The sequence below is a fragment of the Sarcophilus harrisii genome, chromosome 6 (genome assembly GCF_902635505.1).
Source record: "Sarcophilus harrisii chromosome 6, mSarHar1.11, whole genome shotgun sequence".
Classification (NCBI taxonomy): Eukaryota; Metazoa; Chordata; class Mammalia; order Dasyuromorphia; family Dasyuridae; genus Sarcophilus; species Sarcophilus harrisii.
The window spans coordinates 70,859,223-70,882,959 of record NC_045431.1 but is presented as its reverse complement, the minus strand read 5'-3'; the positions used below and the strand labels follow the sequence as shown (position 1 = coordinate 70,882,959).

The 23,737-nt window shown below is 41.1% G+C and overlaps 1 protein-coding gene across 4 annotated transcripts in view; it reads left to right on the top strand.

Annotated features, from left to right (window-relative positions):
• SLC10A7 (solute carrier family 10 member 7) overlaps positions 1 to 23,737 on the top strand; it is a 250,878-nt gene that overhangs the window by 178,690 nt on the left and 48,451 nt on the right. For 3 of the 4 annotated variants that reach the window (XM_031941416.1, XM_031941415.1, XM_031941417.1), the window contains exon 7: positions 21,338 to 21,421. In XM_031941416.1, the coding sequence (XP_031797276.1) occupies positions 21,338 to 21,421 (84 nt within the window). Of the gene's footprint in view, positions 1 to 21,337; positions 21,422 to 22,723; positions 22,759 to 23,737 lie in introns of all 4 variants that reach the window. The other variant, XR_004230006.1, reaches the window with a different exon arrangement.

The window sequence follows — 23,737 nt, the reverse complement described above, 5'->3', positions numbered from 1 at the left end:
TCAGCGAATCAATTGCATTGACAAGACTGTAGTGACCTCTATTCCAGATAAAGCAAGAACATCTTAGTTGATATTCCATTGGTATAAAAGAATTATAAAAGATTTCATCACATCATTTGTTTGAGTTCAAAGGCTGTTGCTGATTAAAGATGGGTCTTGTCTGAAAACAGGCCCCATAGGATCTCAGTCCCTGTACACATGTTCACGGTGTCTAACTCAAGTTACTTAGTGCAGAGAGAAATAAAACTGCCTGTCTTAGGACAAACTCTAAATGCAGACTTTTCACTGATGCAGAGTGGCCCCTTCTCTTTCCTGACCCCCTCTCCCCACGCTGTGTTAGCCTACATTAGCTAAGCTTCACAACACTGTGTAGTCTAGGCTTTATTCTCTTAAAATTTGTCTTGGAGAGGCTGTTTTCCAAGCTCCCGGCATTGGCTCTGGGAGACGCCAGGCTTCCTTTCCCAGTCAAGTGGCAGAACAAGGTGTCTGGAATCAGGGGGAGTAAGTGGGCATTTTACAGGGTTTCCTGAGAGGACACAGCAGATGAGAACACCTTTGAGAAGGGGGCAGCCTCTGGCTGGGGCCCGTTTCTGGTGCTTCCACTTCAGAATCCGTTTGCCAGCTTCTCTGCCACTCAGGTCATCGGGGGGCCATGGGGGCTCCACCAGTTGCAGTCACGGCAGCCGGGTTTTCACTGCTGACTAAAGATCACCGGAGCCCCTTCTGCAGAGCTCCCACACTCCTCAATTCCGCAGCGGCCTCACCGGCCATTTCTTAAAGACGCCCTTCTTCCTGGAAGGCTTGTGACTTGTGCGGGACTCGGCCCATGCCCTGTCGGGAGTAACTCATCTCCCTTTGGCGCTAACTCCCTCGGTGGGGCTGGTCCTTCTTGGCTGCCCAGGCTCCGTTTCCATGGTGACCCACAGGGGAGGAAGGATGGGGCAGCGTTGTGCACATGGCCTGGCCCTGGCGGAAGGAAGGTGCAGGTCTGCCCCTGCCGGCAGCGGGACCACAGCCCCCTCCAAGGGGCAGATTTCCTCATCTAATGGGCAGGGATTGTGTGTCACCTCCCTTGGAGAGTCGTTGGTGGGTTGCATTGTCACTAAACATGAAGCACCTGCTAGGTGCCAGGCCCCCTGCTGAGCGCTGGGCAGAGAAGGGTAAAGGATCCCGGGGCCATTATAGTGGGGGAGACAAAAGGCAGACAACCGCACCCAGACAAGCCGGGGGCCGGGGAGTGCCAGGTCCTCGCTGGAGGGAAGGCACTGGAACTAAAGGGCCTTGGGAACGCTTCTTGTAGCAGGCAGGATTTCAGGTGGGACGTCGGGGAGGCCCGGGGAGGCGAAATGTGCCATGGAGAGAGCACTGGGCCTGGTCCCGACTGCCCTCAGACTCCTCCCTCGTGCCTCAGCTTGCTCCTCTGTGGGAGAAGGAAACGGCAAACTCCTCCATACCTTTGTCAGGAAAACCCCCAACAGCATCCCAAAGAATTGGACACAACTGAGACAATGAAATAACCACAACAGGGGGAAGCCAGGAGGCAGCCACCAGGATGGAACCTGTTATCATGGGGGGGGGGGGGGTTAGGGGAGCAGCAGTGGAATTGCCGGGAGTGGGAGGTTGGAGGATCTAGCCCAGCGAACCGCAAGGGGGCCAGTGCCAGGAGTGTAGAGTGCGAGGGGGGTACCGGTGGGCAAGGTGGTGGGAAACCATTATCAGGTGGGGGGTAGGAGGGTGACATGGTCCTGCCTCTGGGACTGCTTTGAGAGGGGGGTGACCTGTGGCAGGCAGAAGCCTGGCAGGGGCCCCATTGGGGCGGGGCTGTTCTGAGGGGAAAATCAAAGGCTCAGCAGTAGCCTTGCCATAATACGGCAAGGGAGAGCGAGGAGATGGAGGAGCAGAGGATGACCTAGATCTAGAGCCTGGGGGTTGGGAGAAGGGTGGTGGAAGGAAGGAACACGACAAGTTCAGTTTGGAACCTGTTGGGTTTGAGATGTCTACAAGACATTCATTTTGAGATGACCACCAGGCAGCTAAAGATTCAAGAGTGAAGGTCAGCACAAAGGATGGGGCTGGAAAAGTAGATTTACGAATCATCAGCCTAGAGATGGTGATTGAATCTTTGGGAACTGATGAGATCATCAGGTCTACTTGACAGACTTTAAAATGCTAAGTAAATGTCAGTCATTGCTGTCTCTCATCACTTCTGGAAATTGAAGATATTTCATCATGTTTTGTAGATGGGAAAAAGATTCAAGCAGGATCTCCATGGAGTCTCTCATGGTAGAACTGAGATCAGAATTTGAAACTCACTGTCCCATAACCTGTGTTAGGAACCCACTGCTTATTATAATCAAAATATCTGGATGAGACCCAATACATTATTGTTGTTGTTATTGTTCAGTCGTGTCCTACTCTTCATACCCCCATCTGGGGTTTTCTTAGCAAAGATACTGGAGTGGTTTGACATTTCCTTCTCCAGCTTTTTTACAGTTGAGCAAACTGAGGCAAAGAGGGTTAAATGACTTGCCCAGGATCACACAACCAGTATGTCTGAGGCTGGATTTGAATTCAGGAAGAGCCTGACTCCAGATTTGGTACTCTGTCCACTTCTGCTCCTAGCCACATTCATTAGAAAATTGTTCTGGTTTGTCTACATTTTTGTAGTCATAAGATGATAATAATTGCTGATATTTATTCAGGTCTTTAAAATTTGAGGGTGAACATGTTGCAATAGAAATACCATTGGAGTCAGGGGACCTGAGTTCAAATATTACTTGTAGGACCTTGGCAAAAGCATTTAATTGGGTAAAATGAAGGAGTTGGATTTTCCTTATCTCACATGATACTCACTGCAACTCTGTGGTGTACATATTATCGTTATTGCTTTTTCACAGATGGGAAAACTAAGGCTCAGAAAAAGTAAACAGCCTGTACAGAAACCCACAGAAGATCTAAGATGGGATTTAAGCCAGTCTAGAGCTCCAGGTCTAGAGTTCTGTCTAGAAAAGAGGCAGATGTCAAGGTCATAGGATTAACCTCTGCTGAGAGCACTCAGACTAAGCCTTGGGAGAGAGACTTTGCACCCTCTCCAGTAAACAGCCCCTGCCTCTGCCACTGCTGCTGCCAATAGTAATAACGCCTTTATTTATATATTGCCTTTCCTCCTAAGAGAGCAGAGTGCTTTCATGTATATTATCTCATTTATCTTCACAAGGTTCTTGCAAAGTAAGTTAGGGCAGATGTTACTGGTCTCATTTTACAAATGGAGATGCTTCAGCACCAGCAGGTCCTGGTGAAAGGAGGTTCTACAGGCACCTGCAACTTGCAAATGAGATTCGGCTGTAATTTGGTTATTTGGAATTCCAAAAGCATTTACCCCAAGAAATGGCATCCTTAAGTGACAACTCCCATACTGAGCCTGCAAGTGGCTGGTTGATTCTCATTCTTACTGAATGATCAATAAGAACTGCAATAATTCACACTTAGGGCATAGAGGGATGGAAGGAGCCCAGGATGGAGAGCCAAAACCACTGGATGCATTCTAGTGGCAAGAAAAGGGAGGGGAAGAGAAGAAAATAAGCTTTATGTAGCACTTATTATGTGCCAGGCTCTGTTCTAAGTGCTTTACAGTTATTACTTGACTTAAAACAACTCTGAAAGGTAGCTACTTCATTTTGCAGTTGAGGAAACTGAGGGAAACAGTGATTTTTTTACCAGGGTCACATAGCTAGTAAATGTCTGAGGTCACATTTGAATTCAGGCTTTCCTGACTCCAGGCCCAGTGTTCTACTTCCAGTGCTTTATCTACCACCAACTTTCTTGTGCCAGCAGCACAGAGTAGGTGTGTTGCTTATTCAGTTGTTCTATTATCTTTAATCCTGAGTGTTTCCCTGGATATAAGGTTTAATGTTTGCCTTGAGACATGCTATGAACTTTCCAGTCAGTTGAATTCAGTTTACTCTAAAACCTTGTTTGGTTGAAATATAGGCAAAAAGAATATGAAAGGATATTGCAACTTAATGCTATGATGTAGCTTCTTCTATCATTTTTTTGGTAATTTTTTTTTAATTTAATAGCCTTTTATTTACAGGATATATGCATGGGTAACTTTACAGCATTAACAACTGCCAAACCTCTTGTTCCAATTTTTCACCTCTTACCCCCCCACCCCCTCCCCCAGATGGCAGGATGACCAGTAGATGTTAAGTACATTAAAATATGAATTAGATACACAATAAGTATACATGATTTTTTGGTAATTTTTAAAAATTTTAAACAAATACAAAATGAGAAAAGAAAAAAATTGCCATATATGCAGTAGACCATAAGAGAGGATTCAATCTAAAACAATAAATTCCCATTTCAAGAAAACCTTTTTAATAAATACTATATATTGTTTTCAAAGCTGCCCAGCTTTTCTTTGCATCCTTGTTGTTGTTTTTTTTTGTTGTTGTTGTTGTTGTTGTTCTCTGCTGTGCCGCTTCTATGCTTTATTTTTTCCTTATTTCTCTTTACTTTATCTTTATCTTCCCCACTACCATCTTAAAGAAGGCTACAATTACGCATGGAAATACACACACACATATATCTGTAAGACCATACTATGATAAGCATTTTTCTTCATAAGTTCCATGGAAATAAATATATACGTAGATATACACCTACACATATGTAAGAGCTTACTATGATAGCATTTTCTTTTATAAGTCCAAGTCTCTTCATCTTTTTCTAAACCAACCAGGTTATCACCACAGCAATATTCCAACTCAATTACATCCTGAGAGAGATGATCTATAAAAAAATTTCCCCCAAATTTTCTGCATTTCTTCCATTCTTGGCTTCATAGATTTTATTTATACTGGAAAATTTTAATTTAAAGCAATTGAAATTATCCTCACCTTTTCATAGAGTTTAAGGTCTGATACTGTTCAGTCTAACTCTTTTATATCTTTTCCCCCTTGTTACTTTGATCTTTTGTATTACCCATAACAATAAATATTCTTCAGTTATTTAGATCTGAATTTAATTGTATAAAAAGTGTTTCATGTTTATGTTCATAAATCCCTATATTTATTTTGGCAGGCATATGCTCAGATATTTTATACTGTGTAGATATTTTAAATGGTTTAGAACAATATTGAATAATATTTTGATACATAGTGTAGTTTATTTTTCACTTTTGATTAAATTTCTTTTAAGTTTAACTTTGATATCATAATTACCATCTCTGCTTTTTTTGCATGCTAAATTCTACTCTTACCCTTTAATTTTTGTGTGTATCTCTCATTTTTATGTTTCCTGTAAGCAACATATTGTTGAATTCAGATTTTTAATCTTCTAACTATTTCTGTTTTATGGTAAACCTTTCCTATTCACATTCTAAGTTTCATTTACTTCTTGTATATTTTCCAGCTTCCTATTTTTCCTTATTGTCCTTCTCTCCCTAATTATCTGTTTCCTTCCATACTCCTCTGCTTTACTTCCATCTGCTACTCCTACTCCCTCCCTTATTTTTTTCCCTCATCCTATCCCCTTGTCCTCTTGGGTTTTCTTTTTTTCTGGATTTAGAAGACTTTTATACTCTTCTAGATATATATGTTCTCTCTTTAACCTATTCCCAATGAGAGTAACATTCTAGTACTATCCACTCTCTCCCACTAGATTTATCTCCATCAGTTCTTCCTTTTGTGCCTCATTTGTATAAAATAATTACTGCTTTTTGTTTCTCCCTACCATTTTATTTTTTAATTACCCCATCATACTGAACTCAGCCCCGCTGGGTTGGAGCTGTTTGAAGATCAGCTGTTTCTTAGGGTCTTCTCAGATTCTTTGGGAGGACAGTTGCTTTACCAGGAATTTATTTCTGCTGTTCTGAAGTGATGTTCTGCTTTTTTTTGTGTAGGAAATTTGGGAGAGCCTCAAGTTTGCTGACCTAGTCCTCCATTTTCCTGAATCTTCTAGGTTTCTTCTTGTTGAGTCAGTATTCTGAGTTTATATTCTACTGAAATCATTCTGGAGGCATATGGTAAACTAGGTTAAGGAAATATACTTGAGCCTAGTTAACTCTGAAAGATCTCAAAGGCTTACAGCTCCCAGATTAGTTGATGAGGGTAAACCTCTACCATTGTATCAGTGAATCCCCTTATTCTGTGATCCCGCAGACCTTACCCTCACCTTCCTTTTAGTAACTCCTTGCTTAGCAGTCAATTCACAACTGTTTAAGTCTCTTCTAGGCAGTTCTAGGTGCTAATGATGCAGGGACAAAAATGTAGAGGAACATGGAAAATAAAGCATGTATGTATATAAATAGATTAAAATGAATGAGTCAGGTGCCAAGTCTATGGATGATTGGGAAATATGGGGGGGGGGGTGCTAGCATCTTCCCCTGGAGTGGTAGTGGGTCTTTTTTACATTATTCTCTGACACCAGCAAGTCAATCAATCAAAAAAGCATTTATTAAGTATCTACTGTGAGTCAGACATTATAGATACAAAGACTTACAGGAAGCCACACCATCCCTTTCAGAAAATGATAAGTTTATGTACTGAACCCTAGTGAAAGGGGGTTACTCAACTTTCAGCAATCCCAGAGCCTTCCTGAATTATCTTTATATATTGGGAATAGTTGCTTATAATAGGATATTCTTTATATGTTTGTCTACCTAGCTGCTCCTTTTCGCCACAACTAAATATAGTTTAAGTCCTTGTGTGACCCTTCTGTGGTCTGGAAATGTGTCCAGTTCCCTCTCAGCTGTCACCTTCTGGGACCAGGGTGATGGATGATCCTGAGGTCTCATGGGCAGTTCTCATGGAGTCCACACCCAGGTTAGCCATTGAGGAGCAACCTTGCGCAGTCTGGTATGGTCGTCACTCAGAACCCCAGATCCGTTATTTTCTTATGGCCTCAAGATGAATGATCAAGTCATTCGAGCATTTATAGGCTCTCTTAAACAAGAACTTGCCCCATGGTTCTATTGGTAGGAGGAACTCCCAGGGAAGATCCTCCTTTTGCAAATTCAATGAGGATCTTTGTCTTTCGATAAATCATCTTCCCTGCTTATCCCAGTTCAGGCTGGCGACTTCTCAGCAAACTATAGCCTTGGGGACTTGAAGAAATGCCTAGAGCACTGACAGGACAATTAATAATGGAGTGCATGTCAGAAGCCAAACTTGAACCCAGCTCTCATTAGCTTTGAGACCAGCTGTCTGTCAGCTCACTTTCATGGTTCATTATATTTTTCTGCAATTGATCTGGTCAGATGGTTGAAGGGGATCTTATGAAGTCATGCGGTCCATTCCTCTGCCCCCAGACAAAATGGTATCACAAGGCTTGCACTGTTATTTAAAGCAAGGGGATTCCTTAGGACCCCCTCCCAGTGTGCCACAATTTCTTAAAAATAAGTCCTGGGTCTTGAGTTTTTGATCTTCATAATGATCCTGTGAGATTGGTATTATTATACCTTTTTCAAATTCTGCCTCTGACCCTTACTGTATAATCTTGGGCAAATCACTCTGTACCTCTAAGAATTAGTTTTTTCATAAAATGATAAATTTCAAGCTCAAAAAATTTAGCGGCCATCTAGTTAAGTGCTTTTATTTTAGAAATAAAAAAATCAGGGGCCCAGCAAGGTTCAAGGGCTTGCCCAAGATCTGTAGTAGAAGTTGGAATCATGGTCCCAGTGCCTTTGCACTGCTTGTCCCCCATGCCTGAAATATACTCCATCTCTTCTAACTCCTCCTATTCCAGACCTTTCCTGATCTCCCAAGATGTGAGAACCAGCCTTGCCCCAAATCATATTTCTTTCATTTATACCTATTTGTACTCGTTCTCTTCTCTAAATAGACTAGAGTTCTTGAGGGCACTTTTCTGTTTTTCTCTTCAGGGCCTACCAGAATGTTTTGTTTTATATATATATATATATATATATATATATATATATGTATATATATATACAAATATATATATATATATATGTGTGTGTGTGTGTGTGTGTGCGCGCGCACGCACATGCACACACACTTAATTGCTGTTTGTTGCCTGGTTGAGTCCATTTCAAGCACCCCATCCACAAGAGCTGCGTGTCTAGACTAACCAGGGATAATAATGAGAGGACTCACCTCATAAGCTTGTTATGTGGACCAAATGTTTGAGAGACCAGTCCATCATCATTTATTAAATGCCTGCTGTGTATGAGATACAGGATAAAATGCTGGACTTGGTGTTAAAAGTAACCTGAGTTCAAATCTGTTCTTAGGTACTACTATCAATAGGGCTTCCTGTGAGCTCCAAATAAGAGCATATTTTGCAAACCTTAAAAAGCTGTATGTGTTCAGCAGTTTTTATTTTTCTCTCTTATCCTGTCCCCTGACCTCCTTGACATGTAGTATAGGGCTGGTGCACAGTGGGTATTGTGTTGTACAAGACATTTTACAGAGACAGGGCCCAAAAATGTAGCCAGAGCTTGGAAAATCATTGTCTTGTAAATTAATGTGCAAAGAGTTGGAGAAATGTGGAGACAGGAGCCATTTGGAAGGGAATGAATCCAGGGAGATACTGTTATTGAAAGGGAAAGACAAAGTGGAAACAGGAAAGAAACAGCGTCCTAGTGGTATTGGGAATGCAAAGAGCTCAAGAAGATGTAAAGCCTTGATCAGCAGTAAAACTTGAATATCAAAATGGAAAGGAGGCCGATTCAAACTTTTGGCAGATGCCAAGAGGCATCCTTAGCAGGGAAAGTTGAGGAAACAATGATTTATTTTGACAGTCTCATAAATTGGGCAAAGCTGTGTGATGTCCAATGAAATAAATGTTTAATCTTTTTTGTAGGATTCTCTAAGCCCTGTCAAGTCTAAAATTGTACTTTTCCCAGCAAGTTAATGCGATGAAACTTATATAATAACTTTCCCCACTTCTTGGGTTTCTTTTCTGCACACTTTATTTCTTGGGTCTTTGTTGGCATCTGATTCTTAACAGTGTCATTCTCCATCAGTACATGGCCTGAGAGACCACATGTGAAATCCCAAATTTGCCACTAAGCAATTACTAAGTGCCTGCTATGTCCAAGGTGCAACTCATTGAGGAGCAAAAGGGAAAAAAGGAGATGGTCCCTGCTTTCCCAGAGGTGGGATCCTATTAAATCCAGCTCTAGCATATTGATGAAAAGCATGTCTATTTGTGAGGTTTTCCATTCTTTTCCTATTCTTTCACCAATCGGTCGCCAGGTTTGTGATTCCTGCTCTGTGTCAGGTATGAGAGTTGAGCAAGCAAAAATATGAAGCCAGACTGGCTGTGGAGGAGTGTGGTGTGGCTGGGGAGACAGACAGACCAGCCCACAGAACAATCATACAGGAGTTAATTGCTCACCTGCATGGTCTTGCCTGTATGCAGAAGGATTTCTCAGATAGGAGAGATCGGGCTGGGAGGGAAAGATCCGTTACACTTTCAGAAGCTATCAGTCCTCATTAGTTTTCCAGTTCTGTGCCTGCCTACAATCTGCAGCTCTTGAACTTTTGATCCGAGCCATAGAAATAATAATAATGTACAGAAACCATTAGTATCACTTACGATACTCTGTCTCTTTTTCCATAATCTATTTGTGGAGACATCTACATAATTGATATTCACATTTATGATCACATATGAGAGGCATTTAAAGTAGATGGCTCTTAAAGAATGACTTGTATTCTCTACTGGCTTACTAAAGAGCTTGCTCTGAAATGACCTTGGGGTGAAGGCAGAGCATGAGAAGATGAGGAAGAAGGATGACTCAGGCCGGACTGGTCATCCTTTAGCTGTCCCTGGCTTGCTCTCTCCCCCTGTCTGTCTTTTCCCTGACTCTGTGTCTGGGTTAAAAGGGTGTCATGGAAAGAGTGACCAACTTGTAGTCAGAGACCCAGGTTCGAAGCTCAGGTCTGAGAATTAGCCAACCTGGGAGACTATGATTTCACCTTCCTCATCTGTCATTAAAAAACTGGGACTTGGGTTATCTTGGAAGTTCCCTGTGGCTCTATATTTGTGATTCTGTGATTGGAAAGAGACAGAAAGAGGGGGAGGAAGGGTAAGAGGAGGAGGAAAAAGGATGAGGTAGGAAGAAGACAGGAGAAGAGGAGGGAGGAAGATGAAGAGGGAGGGAGGAAGGAGGAGGAGGAAGAGGAGAGATAAAGAGATGGAGAGAGACAGGAAGGAGGAAGAGAAAGAAGAAGAGGAAGGAGAAGAGAGAGAAGTGAAAAAGAAAGAGAAAGAGGAGAAAGAAAAAGGAGAAGGAGGGAGAAGAGAAAGAAAGAAGAGATAGAGAAAAAGTAGGAAGAAAAGGGAGAGACAGAGACAGAGATTTCCCAGACTGACTTATGAGCTTCCCCTGTCCCTGTGACTACCCAGTAAGCACATTTCTGGGAAGGAGGTGTCCTGTGCAGCATTCTGAGCTGGAGCTAAGTGTAACTCATCTCTGTCCCCAGTGACAATAGTCTGAGAATGCTGCTGGCTGGGATTGTGTTACCTACCTTAGAGGTGCTCAGGGGCATGGCACAGGGAGGAGTGAGAGCTTTGTAACCCATCCTCCTTTGCTGAAAACGAATCCCTCCCACCTCTACCTCCAGAGATAGAAACCAAGCATTTTCCTCCTTGTTTTCATAACCTTAGTAAGCTTTTTCCTTTGGCTCTATGTAGCCAGTTTTCTCATCTAGAGAATGCAGAATGGGACTGAATTTTCTGTAAACTTTCTTCCTGAGGAACATCCAGGATTCAATTTGTAGAATGTGTCCCAAAAATCTGCATGCATTTGTAAGCTTCAATAGCTTTATAAGCTTTAATCATCTTATTTTAAGCTCCATTGGCTTATTTTAGATACCCCATTTAAAACCAAAGAAGAATAATAGGTTTAGGGTAAGAAGGAACCTTAGCTGTGAATTTGTCCATCTTTTTCATTTTATAGATAAGGAAGCTGAAGGATCAGAGAAGTGATTGTCTAAGGTCATTAAGAGAAAAAAAAAGCTAAGATTGAATCCTGGTCCTCTGCATGCACATCCAGCATATTTTCCATTGCGCCATCCACACTGCCTCTTCATATTTCTATGTCTATTCATGTGATCTGTGTGGGTGGAGGTATGGGAAAGGTGAATGTGTAGGAATGTGAGTTGTAGACCCATCACTTGTCTCCCTGAAGCCAAAGGGTTCAGTCTGCCCATTTAAGGTGACTTTCATGAACAGGCTGTGCCTGAATTCCTAGCAAGAGAGCTTTGACATTAAGCATTCTGCAATATGTACATCTCTCTAATCTATTCTTATTTTTCCCTGAGTTGGGGCCTTATGAAAGCTGGGGCCAATCATCAAGGGTGAATTATTAAATACAATAATGTTTTAATAGCTGAGAAGAGATCCAAATAGATGAGAAGCCTGTGGCTAATGGATTTCACTGGTAGGAGATAAAAGGCTGATTACGCAGTAGAGAAAATGAAAACCCAGTGCATTAATGACGATTTACAGGTCAGTTCACTTACATGAGTGATTTAAAATGCACCATCTGTTTTCCAACTGGGTGTTTATAACGGTCATTTTTGTAGAAAGTCATCATCTCGTTCGTCCAGTAGGAAGGATAGCTGGCTGCCATGACCAAAGAATTCATTACTCAATGGGCAGGTTACTTATACACTTGGATAGAACACATGTTATTCCTCTGAGACTATGTTCAAAGCCCTTCCAATTTAAGTAGTATCTGGAGACTGCACCTCATTGGAGTGGCCTCTGGGGACTCACATTATCTCGTGCCATGAGGAGATATCTGCAAAGTGTTCATGGAAGGATAGTTACTCTTCCAAATGTTTCTGAGTCAATCTAAATTCAGCCTTGTATTTTTGGAAGTTGATACAGCATGAAAGTATATACAGCATCTTTCCTTCCTTATCAAGTTGGCCACAAATCCCTCCCATGTTAAATAGTTTAAAAACTGAATGAACTAAATGTCTCTGACCTAGGTAATAAAAGAACATGCCCTGGAATGTCTCAGAATCCTTTGTCCTAGAATTCAGCATTAGGCAAAGCCATATCTGGAGTTAGGAAAGGGTAGAGTGAAATAGTCTTGATAGAGTGCTAGATTCTAGAAACATGAGGCTGACTTGGGTTTAGAGTTATTATGGGAATATAGGGCCAGCCCCAAGTTGGGAATTTGATCTGATCACACTGAAAAAACTAGCCTGGCTATGAGCTCATTGATTCAGCTTCTTAAACTTGTTTGTGTCCTGGGCCCCTCAGGCAGTTTGGTGAAGCCTTTGGACCCCATCTTGGAATAATGTTTTTAAATGCATATAATAAAATACATAGGATTATAAAGGAAGACAATTATATTGAAATTTACTTACAGAAAAAAAATTGTTTTTTAATTTACAGAGCCCAGATTCTTAATCTGGGATTCTTAACCCAGTCCTCAAAGATCCTTAATCCCCAGGGCAATCAGAAAAATGGCCTAGATAAACCAGAATTCTTAACCTTGGTTCAAATCATGCTAAATTTTCCATTCTACACCCTCCGGATCTCCTCTGAGCCACCGCTGTACTTACTAGATGATGCTCTGACCAACCAACTACCTCATCACTCCCTGATTCCCTTGGTCCAGGATTATTTTGGATGTATTTTCCTGAAAATTATCACCAGAGTCTTTTACCATGCCTTCTAAGCATCACAGGACCATTCTATCTGAATTGAGAATGAAGGATTGTTATGATTGTCTTAAGTATCTCATAATAATAGAGAAACAAATCCAAGAGCAAAAAGAAATAACAGATAACACTTAAATTAGGATCCCTTTTAAAATCTAAATTCATTCATTCCAGAGTTCACTAATTATTTCAGCTATAGCACAGAAAAAAAGCACTTTAAATTTGAGATTTTCAGGATGTTCATGTGATTTTGTTCCCTTAATAGGAGGATAGTCCATGTATTATAAACAAACAGTTTTTAAACTGTCGACCATATAAACTGCTTCCATACAAATTAAAATAACTAGTCTTACTGCATACTCATCAGATTGTTAGAGGTGAACAAAGATGAAAAGAGACCCTATTAAGAGGAACTATGGGAAGAATGATGCACTAGAACATTGTTTTTGGAGCTACAAATCAGCCCATTTTGTGTTCATTTGTTTTTCTTGTCTGACTCTTTGGGACCCTATTTAGGGTCTTAGTGGTTTGCCCAGGATCACACAGCTAGTCACTGTCTGATGACAAATTTAGTCTCAGAGAAATGAGTCTCTGATTTCAGGCCTTGTGCTCTACCCGCTGTAGTACTTTCCACCTCTTCTGGAAAACAGTTGATAATTTTGTAATCACCTACCATTTGACCCAGCATCCTTCTACTGGACATGGACACCAAGTAGGTGGGTGACAGAAATAACGATCACATGTACAACAAAACACTTTTTGGGTATTACAGATAAAAGCATCATTTTTTTGTGGGGGCAAAAAAAGCAAACAAAAATGGGTCTTCATCTGACGGGGAATGACTGAATGAATTGTGGAATATTACAATGGAAAACTGTACTCTTAGAAAGTGTGCAGAAGAAGGATTCAGAGGACAGGAGAAGACTTGTATGGAGTGATAGAGAGCAAAGTGAGGTGAATCAGGAAAAAAAAGAGTACTAAAAAGAGGTTGTCTCTTTGTAACCCTAAGGAGCTTGTGAAACGTAACCTCTTTTTTAAATAAAGGGGAGGGGCAAGTAAGTGCAAAATGTTCTCCACAGCCTCAGACCCTGGCTCTGTTTTCTTAGTTATGAGAGAAGATGTGTGTGCGCGCGCCTAGTGGGCACGTGCCGTGTGTGTGTGTGTGTGTGTGTGTGTGAGAACAACTCTCAGGTAAAACTAAAGGCACCCGGAAACTTGGAGAGGCAGGCCCCCGGCTTCCTTGCCCTTGGGTTTGCAGGAACTGCTCTCCCCAGAAGGGCTGCAGGCTGTGCAGCGGGGGCCGCCGCCCTTTGTGGGCCCCGGCCGCCGCAGCGCTCCCTCTGGCCTTTGTCGGCCGTACAGTCTGGCGCGCACTGGGTCAGAGGCGGGATTAGCCCGGCACCAGGAGCTGTCGAGAGGAGGAGCCCCCGAGGGCGGTGACCCACAGGAGGAGGAGCCTCTGAGGGCGGCGGCCTGGAGGGGGAGGAGCCCCCGAGGGCGGTGACCCAGAGGAGGAGGAGCCTCTGAGGGCGGCGGCCTGGAGGGGGAGGAGCCCCCGAGGGTGGTGACCCAGAGGAGGAGGAGCCTCTGAGGGGGGCGCCGGGAGGAGGAGGAGCCCCGAGGGCGACAGCCAGGAGGGGGAGGAGCCCCCGAGGGCGGTGACCCAGAGGAGGAGGAGCCCCCGAGGGCGACAGCCAGGAGGGGGAGGAGCCCACCCCCACCCCCCACCCCCGAGGGCGGCTGCTTCAGAAGCGCCCTCCTTCAGGAGGGAGTCCCAGGCCGGATCGCATTTACAGTAATTGACTTAAACTGCTTCTTTGGAACCCGTCGAGGGTCCTGTGGCTGCGGTCAGTCAGTGGGCCGCCGGGCCCGGCCTCCCGAAGCTGTGAAGTCTGCCCTGGCATGCAGAAGCAATTAGAGGAGCATCTGGCGGAATGGAAGTATGAGGCCCCCTTACTTCTTATGCAGGGATGGTTTAACTAAGGCAAAAGTGAGCGCCACGCCTCCTGTGGTACCTGTTCTTCGCATTGTGATGAGGCGTCTGTGGTGACTTCCGTTGTGAACTCCCAAGTGAAAACACGCTCCCCCTCTCCCTCTCGCGCCTGAAGTGGCCAGTCTGAGACAAGCGCACGGCTGTAGCGGCGAGCACTGCGGGGCGTTTAGGGGACTCTGCTCTAATTCGGCTGGCCCTGTACTTTTGCTAAAAAACACGCTGCTTCTTGGCTTCCCCTTTTTGTCCGGCCTGTAATTCCCATGTAGGAGACCCCTGATCGGTGGCCAGTCCGACTTGGAGCCTTTGCGCCCCCGGTCCCGGGAGCGAAGTGACCGCGGGCCACGTTCCCGTAGCCAGCTGCCTCGGAGGCAGGGCTTGAATGCTAACTTTGCGGTCCCAGAGCCGGCCTCCTCCGCCTTGCCACCTCGGGCAGCCGGCGGTCCCCCACAAGTATTGACTGAGCTCCCAGGCCCCTGCGGCCGTCCTGCCTCTTGTTGGCGCTGCTGTAGTCACGGTGCATACTCGGCTTCCCTCAGTGCCCCTCCGGTCTTTCTGACATCCTCACGTCCCGAGTTGGCGCGGTACCCAGAACGTTCTGTCACATTCATGCGCGTCCTTTGTTGCCGTTCTCCACCTAATGGGCGCCCACTCTGTTCTTTGCTGCTCCTGAAAGTTCCCGCAACGGCGCCGACCGGCAGGAGAGGGGGGCAATTTAGTAGGCGAGGGAAGAGGCCTCGGTTCCCTTTGAGCAAGTCCACTAATCATTCCGGATTTTGATTTCTTCATCTATAAAATGGAAGGTTTGGACCTTTTGCACATGCAGACAGAGAGAAAGAGAACAAACTTGAGCCTTTTGGACCTAAATAAACGTTTGTTGAGTATCTACTATATGTCAGGGGGATTCAGGGAAAGATGATAAACATTGATTAAGCGCTGTGTGCTGGGCATTGCGCTAAGCCCTGGAGATATCAGGAAAGAACACCAGCCTTTATTAAGCACCTACTATGTGCTGGGATATAAAGAAAAGCAACCAAGCAGTCACTACTTTTGAGTGCCTATTATGGGCCAGGCTTTGTGCTAAGCACCGCGAATCCAGAGCCAAAAGGTCTGCTCTCCTGGGGCTCCCAGTCTGAGGTGGCCAGCTGACCTCGAGTCCCTTTCTCCTCCCACATTTGATGCTGCTCCTTCCTCTACCTTGCACTTGCATCCATATCCCAGCCTCCCCCGGTTTCCTCTTTGATAAAGTGGACATGATCTCGCCCTTGGAGGGCTGTAATGAAGATCACAAGATCACAAATAAAGTGTGAGGTTTTTTTTTTTTTTTTAAAGGCAGATATTAACTTTAAAGTATCCTGTAAATGTTAGCTGTTATTATTATTTTCTTCCTATCTAGATATCCCTCTTTTGGCTCCCTTTCTAGGGAAATGCAGGGTTCATTGAGTGATAATTAGTAGTGATTTAACAAAATAATGATTTAACAAGGTAATTTAATAAAATTATTTTAACAAAATAGTTTGTACAACCTGCAAACTAACTGATTTTCTTGATAGTCTCGTTTTTTATATATGTTCAGAAGTGGGTTTTCTTGTTTTGTTTTTTAACTTTGAACATGAGGCTGCCTTTTAGACAAGACCAATTTTTGTCACTCCCTAGTTATAAATTACTTCATAGTTGATTCTTCATAGACATATCCTGAGGCTAAAATTGTGGAACAAATAAATCTGATTAATAACACAGAATCCCGTGATAAATACATTTTAGAACTCTGTTCTTGCCCCGTGGGTTGTCACACCAAGCTAATATATTGCCTCAATCTAAAACTGGGCATCTCATTAATGATGGTGATAACAACAACTGATATTTGTATGCCTCTTCAAAGTTATGAAATTACAATAATTCTATAGTGTAGGTTATTACTCCCATTTTATAGATAAGAAAACTGAAGATTGGGTGGTTAAAGAATTTGCCCAAGATTGCACAGCTGGCAACTATCAGAAGTTGAATTGGAACCCAGAGTTCCCGACTCAAATCATTTTCTGGATGGATCACTAGTTACAATGTGCAAGCCAAAGCAGTCTTTGTTCTTGATGACATCCCCAACATTTAACCCAGTGTCCATTAGATGAGAACACTGAGGACAGGAATTATCTCTTACCTCTATCTCTAGGGCTTAGTACAGTGACAGGCTGTTTTAGTGGGTGCTGAATAAGTGTTTACTGATTGATTGAATGGCACATAGTAAACTAAGTTTTTAATATTATGCTTGTTGAGTAATTCTTTTGATTATGATCTTCAAAATATGTTTTTAGAATGATTCAATGCTATGACTTTTATATAGAATATATATTTTAAATTTCTTTAATATGATATATTAAGAAGATAGGGTTTAGAAGGAGCAGATGTTTTAAAGATCATCTTGTCCAAGACACATGGGTCTGTAGAGGCAGTTTTCAAAGGAAGAAATCAAAAGTTTTTAGTAAGCATATTATTAGAGTAAGCAGTAAATCATTAATAACTAGAAAATTACAAATTAAGGCAACTTCAAGTTTTTACCTCATACCTACTCTTCTAATAGACATAACAAATGTAGGAGAGATTGTGTGTTTTTTTTTAAAAAAGACATACTTATGCATTGTTGGTGGAGCTGTGAATTGTCTAGCTGTTCTGGAAAGCAATTTGGAACTGTTCCCAAAAGGTTAGTGAAATGTACATAGCCTTTGTCGACTGATACCACAACTAGGTCTAAACTGGGAAAAAATTGTAGACAAAGAAAAAGAGCTCTCTATGTACAAAAATATAGCAACTTTTTTGTAATAGCCAAGAAATTGGAGACAGAAGGCATCTTCTCCTATTTGGAAGTGGCTGTATATGGTATATGAATGTAATGGAATATTATTAGGCCATAAAAAGTAATGAAACAGTTTCTGAGGAAACTGCAAAGATTTCTATGAAAATTTCTATAAAGCAAAGTGAACTAGAACTGTTTATACAATGACATAAAAATCATAGGAAAAACATCTTCGAAAGAATTTTAAGAACTCTGATCCACACAACAATAAATCTTGAGTCCTAAAGCATGTCTGCAGATAGGTGGTAATCTTAAAAGAAAGAATTGTTTACATATATAGCCATTGTTGGAATTTGGTTTTTGCCAGATTGCTATGTATCTATGTATTGACGACTTTATTTTTCAGATTTTTATTTTCTAAATTCAAGGAGGGAGTAAGTAGAAGGGCCTTTTTTTCTCCTTAAACTATGACCAACCCCTCCTTTTTTTCAAATAAGGAAACTGAAACCCAAAGAGGAAAAAAAATGCCTTGCTTGCCCAATTCAGGGAGGATCAGAGCTGTGGCTCAAAGCTGGGTTCTCTGACTACCAGTATCTCTTCCAGGATGTCATAGCTGCTTGCTTCTAATGTGAGGCATAATGACTAACATTTGGTCCTTTGGTTCTTGCCCATGGAGAGACATCGAAAGGTCATTTTGTTGTGGTGGTTGTTTTCTACCAGGCTCGGTTTTTCTACTTGACACTCTTCATTGCCTAAATCCTATATTAGTCATAGAGGAAAAGCTTAAGCTGCAATTTTGACTGGCTAAATTGTCAGCCAGTTGTCAGCATTGCTGCTGATATTAAATGAATTCAGGTCCAGTTTTAGGCAGAGCATAAATCTTTGGCAATTCATGGAGATTTGTGGGGTAGAGGAAGAGAGGATAATATAAAGCATCACCAAACATTTTGATAATTATAGTTTCAGCAGATCAGAAAAAAAAATTTGAGATTCACTTCAGTTTGTAAGGAACTGTCCTAGCCACTGAGAAATCAGACAAAAATGAAGCAATCTCTGCTCCCAAGGATTTGGCTTTCTCCTGGGGTAAGAAGGAAGAGAGAAATAAAGGGATGAAATATAGGAGAATTTGGGAAAGAATAGTCCTAATAATTGGCAGGATCACAAAAGGCTTCCTTTAGAATAGAGAGACCTCTTACTTGAGGTCCCTGATCTGTTATTTTTTCTTTCACAGTTTGATAAATACATTTTCATTATTCTATGCATTTTATTTTATGCATTTAAAAACATTAAACTGAGTTCATAGGCTTCATCAGGCTTACTACCTGTGACACTCGAAATTATTAAGACCCCCTGTTATAGAAGGTGGGCACAGAGGGTAGAACACTGGGCCTTGCAGAAGGTTAGGATTAATGTTTTCATGCATTTGGATGAGGAAGAAAAGGACCTTTCCAAATGAAAATAAGATGTAGATATTTACTTCTAAACAAATGATTGGAGAGGGAATTCTCAGATATCGGGCAGGAGTAGGTAGGTACCAGCTGCACCAAAAGAGTTTGAGAAAGTGTTTGCCTTAGTACTTCCACGGATCTGCAATCTCATTGCTGTATGAGAGGTCTCTTTAGTGGAGATGATCACAAACCATCCATTAGTGAGCCTTCCCTCTTAACATGTGACCAGCCTCCATCGATTCAATAATATCTTTGTGGGTAATATGTTTCAGTCTCCTTATCCACCCTAAGCTTTCCATCTTCCTTTGGCTAGCTGGTCATAGGAGAGCACAAAGAAGCAGTCATTAAAAGTCACTTAAGGAAAAGAAATCCCTAAGAGGCTGAAGGTGAGCCAAAGGGCTTTTAAAAACAAAAGACTATAAAAAAATAACAAATGTACAAAAAAAGAGTATTAATTCTCAATAGTTAGAGATAATGGGAGAGTGCATTTAGGAGAAAGGAATGGAGTGCAAGATCTTTTTGAATCTTAGCCTATAAATTGGGATTATTTTTGTTCTCGGAATTACAGTAATAGTCTAGGCAAGAAATAATCCAAAAATGAAGAAAAAATATTATGAAGGAAATATATTAATTTACATTAATTAAGGATACTACTCAAGGAGAGAAACACCAGTCTACAGTGAATTCTGTATTAGGCCCTGGCTAGGTCTTTACAAAGAAAAGATTTGCCTTTTTTTTTTAAGTCATTGGAAAAAAATGAAGGAAACCAAAGGCAAGTGATCTCAGCTATAACCCTTATCTTAACAAGAGACCAATGAAGCATCATGTCCTTGAGTGAGACAGGAGCCTCAGGGAATCTTATACACCTGAGATGAAATCACCTAGCCAGCACCTAGTAAAGAAAGGAAAATAGTCAATAGTCAACATATAGTATAGAATAGATCATCCGACCTCTGGCTTTGCTCTTCAATCGCATTTAGCTAGCATGTTTCACAATTTAAGTGGTTAATCCACATATATACTTACAGGATCCCAGACTCAGATCTGGAAGAGTCACATCTCTTGTTTCACAGAACCTTGGAAGTGGCAAGAATCATCAGAGACAGTATTTGACCCCAGAATATGTGTGTATTTAGATAGATAGATAGATAGATACATACATACATACATACATACATGTAGTTATAAATAAAATTATCAGTTTAATTTGGATAACAACAATTATTATTACTATTCTCATTATAGTAATAATTTTGTCATCCTTAGGTGGTGTTGAATTGGGCCACATAATACCTCAAATTCTCTGATCCTATAAATTCAGTGAGGGAAAACAAAACAAAACAAAAAAAAAAGTTATGATACCAAACCAGGGGATAAGAGATGACAGCCTGATCATTGTACTAATTCACATAATTTTAAAAAGGCCTAAAACAGGGGTTTGAGAAAAAGGACAAGGGACATATGGGAAAGATAAGTGATAATATGATTCTCTTGTCAGTGATATTAGTGTGGCATAAAAATTTGTGTGTTTGGAGAAAGAAGGGTGGGCAGTGAGCAAGGGGAGGAGAGTGTTTCAGTGCATCTGAAAAATCTGAATAATACATTTGAAGGAATAAATGCTCCTTGCCAAAACTAAGTGAGGTTTGACTTTGAAACCTTTTTTCATTTTGAGCTAGAAAAAGTCAATGACAGTGATCCAGTGAAAGCCAAACCAAGCCTAATTCTTCAAGCAAACTCCAGAATTAGTTCTTTTCACATCAAAGAAGCATATTTGAAGGTTTATTGAAAGCCCAAGGGAGTATAAAGATTGGAAGTGGTTGGGGCACTTTCAATCACCTCCTATGTAAGAGATCTGTGGAAGAAAATGGACAAGAGTCACACAGATAAGGGATTGTGCTCAGTATATGTTGAGATCATGTCTAGAGCAGTGAGACAGATTTGATGGAATCTAATTTAATATCAGCTACCTCATGAGTTTGTAAGCTCCTTGAGGGCAAGATTTTTGCCTCTACTTTTATATTCCCAGCACATACAGTATCTGCCACATAGTGGATGCTTAACAAATATTTGTTGATGGATTAATGCAAATTAAAACATAAAAATATAAACTTTAAGAAGTACACCAAGTGTTTTCAATAACATATTTATGCTATTTGTGATGTTTTCAATAAAAGCTTGAAGAGATTATTCAGAATCCACTATTTGAACAAGTTACTAAATTTTTGTTACCCAAACATCTGGTTTAACAGCTGGCAGACAGACTGCTTTGCATTAAATTTAGAAAATTGAAAGTAACATCACTTTCTCTGTGTTTGTATGCAGCTGTTATATATGTGTCCCTTTGTGGGTGTGAATTTGATTCTTACTGCATTATTTCACAAATAAAAAAAATTTTTTGTCTGACAAGCTCATTATAAACAGCTTACTGAATTCCTTCTTTCTCTTTTTTTTATAGCTTGGATCATCTTCTTCAGTGCCTTTTACCTCCATTTTTTCCCAGCTTTCTATGACTGTTGTCGTTCCTCTCATTATCGGACAGGTGAGTTCTATACTTGTATATCCAGTCTTCTGGCAGGAGAAATGAATAAATGTGAAGGGAAAGGAATAAGCATTTATTTATATATATGTCAGGCACTATGGTAAGCACTTTTTATGAATATCACATTTGAGCCTTGAAAGACAATTTCAAGAGTGAGAAAAAAATCCCAGAACCTTGTAGTAGATACTTCTTTATTGTACAGACATCACATTATACTTCCCTTTATCTATTTTTATCACTCTTACATGAAAGGCAGTATGGTATAATATAGAGTCGACTGACATCATAGTGCAGAAAACCCAGTCCAAATCTAATGCTGACATTTGTTACTCTGGGCAAATCACTCGTAGTGCTCCTCGGTAATTCTCTAAGACTGTAAGCTACAGACAAGTTGGCTTTTTATACCAATATAGGCAGTTTCCAAGTTGGCAACTCCTTACACAGATCACAGGATCATAGAAGATTTCTAGTTCATCACTCTCCTTTTGTGGATGGAAAAACTGAGTTTGGGAGAAGCTGTGTCTTGCCCAAAGTCAGAAAATTGAAATCAAAGTGTGAACAAAAAAGGGGGGAAATCACTTTTGTGTACATGAGTGATGGTAGAGCAATCCTGTGGTAGGAATGTTGAGTTTCTTCTAGCTTTTCTTTAGCTTGCTAAAACAAATGGAAAAACACTAACAAACAGTGAATGCTGTTGAAGACATAATATCCCCAAAATCAGTTCCTCGGAAGACGTGGATATAGTTCAGTCCTAGTGAGTGATATTGTCTACATTGTTGGAACCAGTTATCTGTCATTTTGATTAATTATGGATCTCAATAGGGACGGGGCCTGATTTCTTTGGTATGAGAACATTCTGAATGAGGAAACTCCACCAATGTGGGTTAGTAACATCAACATAGTCTTACGGCACTTAGTGGACTCATGATTTACCCAGGTCACACAGCAAGTGTGTGTTAGTGATAGAACTTAGAACTAGGTGTTCTTGGTTTCCTGTCATAACAGGCTCTCTATCCACTGACCTGTGCTGATGATATGGCAGGAATACATCAGCAATATGTGATGCTATGCACATGGAGATGTCTTCCAACAATACAGATCCCAATACATTTCTCTTTTAGTATATAAGGTCTTAAAAAAATTGCTAAAGCTCTAAAGGGTTAAATCCCTTTAGATCCACAGGATCATGTAGCTCTAATGTGACAAAGGCAAAACTCGACCAGCCCTGGATCTCCTAGACTGTACCACAACTCAATGGAAAATAACATATAGAGTTTTAATTCTGTGATTTCCTTCTGGTAGGTTCTGGTAGAGTTCCTTTTCTGCCTTCACTTAAGGTAATAGAAAAAAATCATTCCTATTTAATTTTTCATAATGACTGATCCTCATTACATTAATTTGTTTTTACTTTTTGTTTTTCCTCATGGAAATGTTAGATATTGGATTACTTGCCATGTAGGGGAGGGAATGCAGGGAAAGGAAGGAAAAAATTGGAACACAAGGTTTTGCAAAGGTGGATGTTGAAAATCATTTATGCATATATTTTGAAAATAAAAACTTTATTCAAAAAAAGAGAAATGTACAAATCTAAAAAAAAGAAATGTCAGATATTAGGGGAGGGGGAGGGGGTAAGGAGGGGAAAAATTGGAACAGAAGGTTTTGCAAGGGTCAATGCTGAGAAATTACCCATGAATATGTCTTGTAAATAAAAAGCTATAATAAAAAATGTTAGACATTGAGTTCAGAGTGGAATCTTGCTGAATTCCTTCTTAAAATTTCGTTCTGTAGACTACATTCCCAGGGGAATGTCCATGAAAATGAATGTTTCATCTCCTAATGCAGAACAGGAGTTAAATTTGAGTTATTACTCAAAATAAAATATATTATTTGTCTGTTGGACAAAGGGACAAAATTTTAAACATGGAAAAAGGACGAAACTAAAACAAAGAAGAGAGAAGTTACTATAATACCTTGTAACCCCAGTGGAATGGATAATAGAGGAATTATGGACCTCACAGAATCCTGGGGCTGTAATTGCCTAATTGGTCCTTAAAATAGCATAATAGGTACACATAACCATGGTTAGATAGGTAGCGGTTGCATGCTTCCTTAAAAATCAGACCATACACGACTTCTAAGAAGAGGATATTTTAATGGCATGCTGTCGGATAGTCTCAGATCAACTATAAGAGTACATTAATGTTCATCTCTGGAGGTATAACAAATACAGTTGGCATTTCACCGCTCTGTACTTTGTGTGTCACAGACAATATCAGTTTAGTACTTTGTTTACTTTCTTGGTACTAGAAACCAATA